Source organism: Podarcis vaucheri (assembly GCF_965113315.1).
Source record: "Podarcis vaucheri genome assembly, chromosome: 11".
In the NCBI taxonomy this organism is placed as follows: Eukaryota; Metazoa; Chordata; class Lepidosauria; order Squamata; family Lacertidae; genus Podarcis; species Podarcis vaucheri.
The window spans coordinates 16,167,087-16,178,652 of record NC_138749.1 but is presented as its reverse complement, the minus strand read 5'-3'; the positions used below and the strand labels follow the sequence as shown (position 1 = coordinate 16,178,652).

Below are 11,566 nucleotides of genomic sequence, written 5' to 3'. Positions count from 1 at the left end.
AATCTATTTGTCCCTTTAAAATTTCGTTTCAGACTTCTCTGTACCATTTCACAGGGCAGTTTATGCCTTTTAAAGATAAAGGCATCAAAACACACACACACAAATAGGTGTGCATTTATTATCATACATATGGTTCCTTTGTTTTTGTAGGCCACCTTTCCTCTATCATTGAGCTCCAGGCAGCTTACAAAAATGGCCCCCAGAAATTCAAGCCCTTACCGACCTGCTTCACTTCAGCAAGACTGCAGCATCATGTGCGTTTCAGACAGATGAAAGCACTAACCTCAGAATCTTTCCTTTTTTAAACATATTTGTTTATTGTGAATGTTGAAAAACATCGAATGATTGTTAACACAAAAGACGAGGCGATTGGAGGGAGAGGAAATGGCAAATTACCGTCAGAGAACTGGAAGACCCTTCATCAACAATTATGCAGAACAGCTTTTGCCACCCTTGGCGTCCCCCAGAACACCTAGAGGGCACCAAGGGTGGCAAAAGCTGTCGTACAAAAGAAGCCGTTCGAAAGAGGGGAAAGGCTACTCAGATGGAAATAAACACCGCCAAAGAGTGTCGTCATGATTAGGAATACAAGTGAGCAGGTTGTTTTTACGCCAAAGGGAGAGGGGGAAAATCTTGCTTAACACAAAAGATAATATTATTATTTTTAAATCAGTTATCATATACAATAAAATGCTTGTGAAACCAATAGTCTCTTTCGCAAAGATATTATTCTATGCCTTCGGTGCTGGGAGACAGTTGCTTCAACTGGGAGAGGCCTCTTTTCTATCCATCGCTTGCAGCAGATAATCCATCATCTAATGAAGACACAGAGAGAGGAAGAAGAATAACAGTGAGAGGGCAATCTTGACAAAAGCCGCTGCAGTGATGGGTGCAGAGGTCATACGCCCCTCAACCAGCTCCAGCCCAAGATGTTTCACTGCTGGAGGTGAAGGGCTTCCACAAACAGGAGCCAACTGTGTGGCTCCTCACATTTCAGTGGGGCAGACCAGGACTGGTAAGGGTGGGGGAGGCAGAAAACCAAGAACAGGTATCGCCAGAGCCACCCACTGACTACTTGTAAGCAGGGCTGGATTTAGGTCTGATGAGGCCCCAAGTTACTGAAGGTAACGGGGCCCTTTATATGTCCAGCTGTCCTTTGTCAACAACAAATTGTCACTGTTTTTTGTGTTGAATATATGCCAAATGGTAATTTATGGACCTAATAGGTATCTATAGCCACTTGCACATAACAAAATAATAATAATAATAATAATAATAATAATAATAATAATAATAATAATAATAATTTATTTATTTATACCCCACCCATCTGGCTGGGCTTCCCCAGCCACTCTGAGCGGCTTCCAACCAAATATTAAAATACAGTAATGGCTCAAACATTAAAAGCTTCCCTAAGCAAAATAGGTATTTTATCAAAGTAATTGTTGAACTGAAATACAATGAAGAAGAAGTGTATTAATAGTGAAATATAATTAAGAAGAAGTATGTTAATAGTGAAATAATTATTAAGCTCTAACTTAAAATGATTTTTTATTCCTAACAAACTTAATAATGCAAACACATTGGCATTTGGCAATAACAAAATTAACATGCAGGGTTTTTTTCTTTAAATTTTTTTGGGCCCCCCCCCAAGAGAGTGGGGCCTTAAGCTATAGCTTGTTTAGCTTATACGTAAATCCGGCACTGCTTGTAAAGAAGGCTGGCGTTGGACAGGAGTTGGTTGAAGGCAGACAGGCAGTGTATTGGCCCATTTGCCCTATATAGACCAGCCTCCACTAACATCAGCCCTGGTGTGACAGGAGAGCATTCTCCGCCAGACCTGAGGCAGCAGGACAGAGTAGGAGGACCAAGAGTGACCATGTGGCAGCAGATATCACTGTGATTGGCATCCACCTGTCTCAAGAGACAACGGCATGGCCCCATGGGGGTGAAGTCGAACCACCATGTTAACAGCACTGAAGTGACCTCCTCAGAGGTCAAGGTTGGGCAGTGTGTATGGAGTCTTTTAATGAACTGAACAGAGTGGAAGATTATGAGTCACAGGGCTGGGACGAGTCAACGAATATATCAGTGCTTATCTTATTTTTCGGGTGCTATTTAGTCAAGGTTGTTAACATTGTTTTATAGATTATGACCACTGTAGTACTTTGAGTAATCCTATAATATGACTTTTGTTGTGCTGTTTAGCTTATCTTCTCCAAGTTGTGACTGTAATTGTTTTACTGGTGAATTGTAATTGTTTTGACTGATGGTTTGTTTACTACTCTGTCTAGTTTATCTTGCATTTGTGGTGTTCTATTATGTTATTGTTACAGTGGTACCTCAGTTTTCAAACGTCTCCGTTGACAAACATTTCAGTTTTTGAATGCTGTAAACCTGGAAGTAAATGCTTCGGTTTTCGAAAACGCCTCAGAAGTCGAACATGCCATGTGGCTTCCGTATTGAGTTTTCAGATTTCGAATGTTTCGGAACTCAAACGGTCTTCCGGAACGGATTACGTTCGAAACCCGAGGTCCAACTGTATTAATTGTTTGTAAGCCGCTTTGCGATTCGGCTGAATGAAAGCAGCATATCATTATAATTAATCATTCAACAGATGAGGATAGCTAAGCGACTCGGGAGGAACAGCCAGGGGCTGCTACTACTGCCCCACATCTCTCATCTGCTGCCTGACACAGCTGCTTCACTATAATTATAACAATAACAATAACAATAACACACACATCCCACTTCCACAACATATTTAAAAGGGCATTGGATGTCAATCAGCCAAAGGCCTGGTTAAAGAGGAACGTTTTCGCCTGGCACCCTTAATGTGTATAATGAAGGCGCTGGCCGAACCATGTCAGAATAAAGTCATTACTTGGGGCTGTAGTTCTTTTACTGCCGCCCCAAGCACAAATCAATCAGTTTTTCTAGAAAATTAAATCAAAATAATCGGAAAGGGAGAGCTGTTTCCCCCTTGGTGTAGCAAGCTTCCCAGTACCTCGTGACAGTAAGTTATTTATGTTTCAACAAGCTAAAAAATGCTTTGTGTAAATTGGGAGGTTAGGAATATGCTCCACAGGCAAGAGTTCCAAGATCCAGTCTTTTGCTATTTCTAGGGCACTTCCAGATTGTCACTATTTCAGGGTGGGATTCAATTACATACCATCAAATTCAGCTTGTGCAATTATAGTTGACTGGGAGGTCCTCACAGCCCCATTTAGGATTCTAGGTAATGCTTGAAAAGCTCTTGATTTTTTTATTGGGGAGCAGTTGTAGCTCAGTGGTGGAGCATCTGTTTCGCATGCACAAGCTCCCAGGTTCAGTCCACAGCACCTCTGGGTTGGTAAATCCCTGCTTGAAATCTTAGAGACCCAATGCTGGTCAGCAGAGACAGTGCTGAGCTGGATGAACCAACGGTCTGATTTAGCATAAGTTACCTCCACAGAGTTAACTGTTAAACCACAGAGCCTAGGACTTGCTGATCAGAAGGTCGGCGGTTTGAATCCCCGCGACGGGGTGAGCTCCCGTAGCTCGGTCCCTGCTCCTGCCAACTAGCAGTTCGAAAGCATGTCAAAGTGCAAGTAGATAAATAGGTACCGCTCCGACGGGAAGGCAAACGGTGTTTCCGTGCGCTGCGCTGGCCACATGACCCGGAAGCTGTACGCCGGCTCCCTCAGCCAATAAAGCGAGATGAGTGCCGCAACTCCAGAGTCGGCCATGACTGGACCTAATGGTCAGGGGTCCCTTTACTTTTTTTACCTCCCCACATATTCCTATTTTGAGGCTCAACTTGCTGACATTCTCAGATGTATTTTCACCTCTGCTGAACCATGTTTGGCATGTTTGTTTGAAGGAAGCAAACCAAAACGAAACGAACTGTGACAGGAAGCTTCCCATGTTCAAATTGTCAATGAAAGCGTTAGAAGTGCTGCAGCAAGGATTATTCAATTTGCAACTCAAAGGTTAACTCTGTTATCAGTAAGTCAGCTAACCAATAGGGGGATGGTGGAAGTGTTGCTTAGCAACCAGACAGAGCAGCTTGACATTTACTGAGGCAGCAAATGCTCCAATTGGCTGTGCAGTTCTCAGGGAAATTTCCCTCTGTGTGTTTGGCTGAATGTTTCCCTGCTGCTTACAAGGCCTGAACTAAGAGAGACAAAATCCTTCTGCTCGTTCCTCCTCAAATTATACACTTTGTTCAGTTTGCTCAGTAAAGTGTTAACAGGATTTCTTTCCTCTCTGGACTCCATTATTGAAGTGACTTTTGTCAACACAGAGATGAAGGCAAGCGTTTACACTTACGTCTTTGAGGCTGCTGTTGTCCTCTGCCTCCCAAGCGCTCTTGACAGGAAACGGAGATTCTTCCCTAAGAACCTGAGCACTTTGGTTTTCGTTCCCCTCAAGAAGCCGGAGGAACTGCTTGAATGTTTCCTCCCAGTGCAGATAGTCTCCCAGTTGCTTGGCATTATCGGGTAGCAAAGAGAAAGGCGACTCATTTCGTTCTTCATATAAGTTAGGGAAATCTCCACTGCTCTTTTTGCCCATGAAGTGCCCTGCAAGAGGAACCAAAATGCCATGAAAGTGGTGCCAAAAGTCATAGAACTGTAAATTGTCCAACCCCTGCAATGCAGAAATCTTTTTGCCCAATGTGGAGCTCAAACCCACTGTTATGTACTGAAGTTCTCACCCTGGGCCAGCAGGGGGATACTGTAGATAGTTTTCACTCAGGTCCACATATGCAAATAAGGGATTGAAAGTGACGTTCAGTGATTGGATAGTTACAGAAAATGGTTACTCTTGCGTTCTAGTGGAGCTCTATATAAGCAGGCTGGCTGAACCCTTCAGTTCAGTTCTGTTCTGGCCTGTGAATATGCAAGAGCTGTTTGAAGAATCGCTGTGTCGTCTGATATGTTCACCCACAACTTTACACCCACGACCCTGTGATTAAGAGTCTCATGCTCTACGGACTGAGCTATCTGCTTTATGCTGTGATTCTATCGTCCGGCAAGGAATGCCTGGATCAGGCATCAAAGTTGGTACCCTCATAAGAGTACCAAGCTAGCAGAGTGGTGATGGAAGCCATTGTGAAATTTTATAGGGTGCTTCTGGGAACAGGTAATCCAGTCTAGGAAGACATTCTTTGTAGCTTAATTTGTTTCTCGGTTCAGTGTTTGTTGCCATCCACCCAAAGCATAGCATGTGCACAAGATCACATCACATAATTAATCCAGGAGAGTTACTGGTTTTTGTAATCAAGATCTCTAAGTAGATTAGAACTGCCACTTTGCCCATAACCAAGCACAGGAAATATGCGGAATGTCCACAGTTAATAGGACATGGTGGTTCAAGGATGCTAGAGATAACTAATCCATGTTAAAGTCTGTGCCTGAAAGAGCTAAATGAAGCACGCAGCTATACTGAAATCCCAGGGCAGGAGTTGGCAAGGTGGCACCCGTGGGCACAATGACACCCTTGGGATCTTCCTCATGGTGCCCACAAAGCCTCTTAAGCTCACTCCCATGTCACTGCCCCCTTGGTCATGAAATGGCAAGAGAGGTTACCTTCCGCTCTGTGAAAAGTACGTAGAGCCGAAGGAGGAAGTTGGAAGCGTGACACTCTATCCCACTCCCGCTTTCACCTCTATGTGCTTTCCGAGGCTCAGGTGAATTATTTTATCCAGATCCCTTGGAAAGGAAAAGTGGGTGGGTGGACACGCACACTTTCTCTCTCTCTCAGGAAGGGGGAGAGAAGACACCACAAAAGATTGTGCCCATGTCACTTGCTCAAAAGTTCAAATGTGTCCACAGGGTTCTGGTTAGGTGACTCCTGTCTTGGAGATTGAGGGTTTCATGCTGGGGCTAAACAGGAATCTTTTGCCTTGACTGAAATATGGTAGCCTCTTCTCTTTCACCCTCTCAGCAACATTCTAGCACACTTATGCATCAAAGATGTTCCAATAAAAAGGAACTCAACTGCTGACAAATTAACGCTAGGAACCTAGATGCCTTGCAAGCAAACTCACTGGGGACTTTTTCACTGGGCTGATGGGGGTGAGGAGGAGAAACAGAAAAGTGTGTGTGTGTGTGTGTGTGTGTGTGTGTGATACATCCTTCCAAATAGAAACCCCCATTAAAGGTATAATTCACACTCTGTATCTTTCGGCCGTGTGAGTGCTCCTGACTTTTGGATAGACACACATAGATGCACAAAAGAGTGTGCAGACCAGGTGAGCGTGGATTTTCAAGGTGGTATGATCGAAGCATCAGTGACCACAGTCACTCGTTTCTTTTATCCTGCTGATCAAACAGGCTTTGCTTGCAGGCTTTTGAAGCCCTACAGAAACATGCAAAAATTATGGGCTAAAATAGACATGAAAGACCTTTTCCTGACTTTAACCCTATTCCTGCCAGCCACCTTGCCACCTTTGGGCTCCTCTACACTTTCGGTTGCCGCATATTTTGATCATATTGTGCACTGATTAATTTTTTCCAGGTGCAAGGGCTATGCTCATTGTTCCTCGGCTGTGCCGTGTCAAAATCCAATCTTACCTGCTGATTCGTATCTTATCCGATGCATAGAAAACCAAGAGGCAGATTTTGCTTCAGTTCAGTGGGTAAGGTCAAATTTTCAGAAGGCACAGCTGCAGAAGAAGAAAAGTTCTCGGACCCTGAGCAACTAATCAGTACACAATACGATCAAACACAGGACGAGTGAAAGTGTGGATGAGCCCAATGATGACCTCCCCCAAGCTGCTTTCCCCCACCACAATGTCCCTGAAAAAGACACAGGAGAAAAGCAGCGTGGGGGAGGGCAATTTTGATGGCAGGTGGGGAAAGGGTGAAGCGCTTCCATTTCTCCAGCAACTCGTCTGCTCAAAAGCAAAGCCTCTCTTGGAGCTTGTTCTAGTTAAATCAATGTTACTTGCAACTACCTATGTAAAGTTCTGTTGGGATGAGCTGTGTTCCCATCATATCATTTCTACTTTCTGGAATAAACTGTCACCTGTCTCCGGGCAGTCAGTATCATCTCCTGCAACTGCAATAGGTGCTGGTGGCGTTGGGAGGTTAATACCACCATGTTAAGGGGGTTGCAGCCAACTATACTTATAGGTAGTCTCTCTTTGCCGGATCCTATGCTTGAAGTTGCATGACAGGGGTGTCACGACAGACACCACACCAAATTATACCAGGTGGCAAGCAGGGCCACCACAGCTGCAGAGATACCTGCAGGCAGTCTTCATGGACTGTTCAGCACTCTTAGATATTTTGTCATGCAATCATGGGCATGAGAGGAATTACTCTCAAACAGAGAAAAGCCACAGATTCACAGATGTGAACCAATTCTGTGATTTCCTGGTTCTCTCTCTCTCTCTCTCTCTCTCTCTCTCTCTCTCACACACACACACACACACACACACACAACCCTCTTCTGTAAATCCATGCACTCAGTTATGGAAGGCTGGAACTGTCTGCATGGAAGAAATACGTAATAGCATGAATGAACCATCTCAAGAAGAAAAGCAAAGAGGTGGCAGATACTTGTGCGCTGTACAGATGTGTGGAGAAAGAAGAAGAAGAGGAGGAGGAGGAGGAGGAGTTTGGATTTGATATCCCTCTTTATCACTACCCGAAGGAGTCTCAAAGCGGCTAACATTCTCCCTTCCCTTCCTCCCCCACAACAAACACCCTGTGAGGTGAGTGAGGCTGAGAGACTTCAGAGAAGTGTGACTAGCCCAAGGTCACCCAGCAGCTGTATGTGGAGGAGTGGGGAAGCGAACCCGGTTCACCAGATTACAAGTCCACCGCTCTTAACCACTACACCACGCTTGCTCTCACTGGATGCTACAGATAAAGGGGAAGGTGGCTTAGAGAGATCAAGGCAGTATTCTGCAAGCTATTTCTAATGGGGAAGGGCTATGGCAGAGCAGAACATTCCAGGTTCAACCCACAACATTTCCAGCTAGAGCTCAGAGGACCCATCTCTGAAAACATGAAAAGCCGCTGCCAATCAGTGTAAGCAGCACTGGGTTAAGTGGACCAGGGCTCCGATTGGGCATAAGGCAGCGTCCTATCTTCGTAATGGCAGGAGAGACAAGACGTCAATTTTATAAGATGTAGAGACCAACCTGTCAGGGATCCTATTGTTCATCTAGTACAACCTTTGCTCCTTACAATAGGATACCCTGAAACTAAAGTAGCTCTAGCAGATGCCAGTGCAATGACAGCCTAAGAAAAACCCTGATAGTTTAGACCAGGGAATCTATCTAGTCCCGCATCCTGTTTCTAACAGCGGCTGGCTGGCCAGATACATGAATGGAGGGCAACAGTGCTCCCTGATTGGTTTGTCCTCAGCACCTGGTATTCAGAGCTATACTCTCTCTGTCAATGGAGATTTCATTTTGTTCTCCTATACAGTATCTTAATAGAAAACTCTGTTCTCTTGAGTTTAGAACCCCATGTAGCTCAAATGGCAACACCATCCACGGTTCATCAGTACGTTTTAGCAAGCTTGGGGACACCCCAAATACCTCCCTCCCAGTCAAAAAAAAAAGCTTGAGGGGGGGGGAACCCAAGTGAGGGGTGTCTAATAGCAGCCGACTGAGGACCAAAGATGCTCATTTAGCACAGAATGCAGTGGAGGAACAGGAAATGAAGGAGAGGGAGGAATGGAGTATCCTGGCAAAAGGCATGACAAGCTGATTGGCTGGGACATTGAACAGGTGCACTCCACACTGCAATGTTTTGCTGACCCACTTGTCAGGACTGAAAAGACCCAAGGGATGGAATTCTTCTCCGTCGAACCTAGTGGCGGTTATGACTACAGGGTAGCAAAGTCCCCCCCCCCAAAAAAAAATAATATTTAATGACCTGCTGTGCGAAGTCGCAATTTCTTTTCCAAAACATGAAAATAAAAATCAGCAACAACGCATCTGCCTGCACACGGAATAGATTGACACGGACAGGATGGAGGGGATAATGTGATGCGGCGCGGGAGCGAGGCAAGCTAGAGGGGATGCTCTCTGGAAACGGGAGGCATTGCGTCGCCAGGATGGGTACCGAGTTTGGCTGGGAGGAAAATGATAACGGACGGATGGATGCTCTCCAAGCCAGCTTTTCAAAGTTGGGGGAAAGTACGAGAACCCTCCCTCCGTCCCTCTAAAACTCACTCTCCTTCCCTCCGCTCAACCCTCACTCCCTGAATGCTACTCGCTCCCCCTGCAGAAACGGCGATTGTAAGCTCCTCGCGGCAAAGACCTCGCTCTCTTTTCACTTTCCCTCGGGACTGATGCTCGTCTGTCAAGCGCCAACCGCGGCGTCGGGGTGGGGAGAGAAAGCGCGCGCACCACACACACACACATTTGGCGACCGTGGGCGCTCAGCAATTCGTGCGTACTCACCCACTGCCCAGTGGCTGCCCCGGGGGTAGACCTTGGCCATCGGGGACGCCCCCTCGCTGCCTTGCAAGGGCGCGGCGCGGACGCCACGTCCCTCCAGCAGCAGCGCGAAGGCGAAGAGACCCAGGAGCGAGAAGAGCCCGCGGGGCTTCGGCAGCAGCTGGAACTCGGGACGCGCCATGGTGCGTTCCGGGCTTGGCCTCGACGGGGCGTCTCGGCGCTCTGCTCGATCAAGGGCAGCGGCGAGTCGCGGCGGAGACTGAGCGCGGCGCTGCTTCTGCCTCCTCGGCCGGGACCCGCCTTTATATGCAGGCTGGGCGAGGTGGCAGGAAAGGTCAAGCCCTTAACGCCTCCCCTCGAGGGCGCCGCTGGAGCAGCGCCTCTCCGCCCGCCTGGCTGGCTGGCTGGCTGGCTCGACGGCGAAAGCGCAGCCCAGCGCTCCTCCTTCCTCTGACGCCCACCCGTCCAGCCATTACTGCTTCAGTACTACCCTCTGGGGGAAGGATCCCCCACCCCGCTCTCCCCCGCCCCGTCTGTGGCTTCAGCAGCTGCACGGCAGGCTGACACCACCAGACTCACAGGTAAAGCTACCCCCCACCGCTCAGATTCAAGGATGGATAAAACGGCCCCTGGAGAACTTCTGCCTGTTGGAAAAAAGCGTCCGTCAGAAACATGAGAGCCCCATGGCAGGCGAAGGGCGGAATAGCAATTCTGAATAATGCCAGGACGAGTGGGGTCAGCTCTCGAGGCTCAGCCTTGTGAAGTCCTCCTAAAGAAGAGGTTGCCTCTGAGACAGTGCAGAGTGTCGTGCCCCACTCACACAAGCAAGCTCTTACCTCTAGAAAGCCGGGGGGGCACTGCCCTGTCAGAAACAGCCTGAGGAGGGAGGAGACCCCTGGTATAGGGTGGTATAGAAATAATGGTGATGATGATAATTCCAGCTGAGGTATATCAAGGCTTAGCCCCAGACTAGATTTCAGTCCTGTTAAGTCCTAATAAAAGGGAAGTGTTCCTCTGAACATGTGCCAAGTGCATATCTCTGACTTCTGAGGGGAAATCGCCCACTGGAGGTAAGGGTGCATTGAAAGCTAAGGGCTTCTGTCCACTCTCATTTTAGCAAGAAGTGCTGGGAGGAGACCAGTGGCATAGCGTGGGGTGTGGGGTGCCGTGGCCCTGGGCACATTGTTTTGAGGGGTGCAACCTGGTGCCCCACAAAAGACTCCCTCATTGAGGTTGGAGCTGCAGGAAGGGACGCCGGGGCTCAGTGGGGCCTTCGGGGCCTGGCTCCGGGGTGCAAGAGAGCTGCAGAGGCAGCTTCCTCCCCCAACAGCCCAATTAATATTTAACGGGAGGGAATTGAAAAGGGCAGGTGCTAGAAGCCAGATTTCTGTGTTGCATGAGATGGGCATCCTGATAAGGTGGCATCTCCAGGAAGCCCTCACCTGCAGAGTGCAGTGGTGGATTGGGTATTTAAGGGCGGGGGGGGGGGGAGAAGATCTTTCATCATCCTGATCCCAAGCTGTATAGGGCTTTATGCAGTAAAACCAGCACTTTGAACTTAGCCTGGTAGCTAGTTGACAGCAATTTAAAATATATATATTATGGAGGCACCCCCACCTCCCCAAAAAACAACAGTCCAATGAGGGCTGAGTATTGTGGCGGGGGTGGGAGGGAGGGATTGGGATGTCTTGTTTGGAGGGAACAGTTCACTGAACCTGCGTTTTCCTATTTGGAGGGAGTTTCCACTGCAACAGTTTGTTGCAGATCACACTTGGCTTTCCTGCTGGGAAAGCATGTATGTAGGTTTTCCCATTTACCAAGCCCACCCCCAGCTGCTCAATATTGTCCCCTCTGCTGAATGGTAGGGAAGATGCCCGTAGCTCAACACAGCGCATTCCTTGCATGCTACATAATGTCCCAGATGCAGCCCAAAGTGGAGATTTCGGGGCCAGAATGAGGAAATGCTGTCTGAGAAACTGGGGAGAAGAGTTTGGATTTGATATTCCGCTTTAGCACTAGCCTAAGGAGCCTCAAAGCGGCTAACAATCTCCTTTCCCTTCCTCCCCCACAACAAACACTCTGTGAGGTGAGTGGGGCTGAGAGACTTCAGAGAAGTGTGACTGGCCCAAGATCACCCAAGTCCATTTTATATGGCCATGCAGC

At 47.5% G+C, this 11,566-nt stretch overlaps 1 protein-coding gene across 1 annotated transcript; it reads right to left on the bottom strand.

Annotated features, from left to right (window-relative positions):
• Positions 1-292: 292 nt before the first annotated feature.
• GRP (gastrin releasing peptide) lies at positions 293-9,797 on the bottom strand. Its single transcript, XM_082191694.1, has 3 exons — positions 9,407-9,797; positions 4,312-4,562; positions 293-815 (listed from the first exon to the last, which is right to left on the bottom strand). The coding sequence occupies exons 1-3, from the start codon at positions 9,582-9,584 to the stop codon at positions 762-764; spliced, it is 483 nt and encodes a 160-aa protein (XP_082047820.1). The 5' UTR covers positions 9,585-9,797; the 3' UTR covers positions 293-761.
• Positions 9,798-11,566: the final 1,769 nt, after the last annotated feature.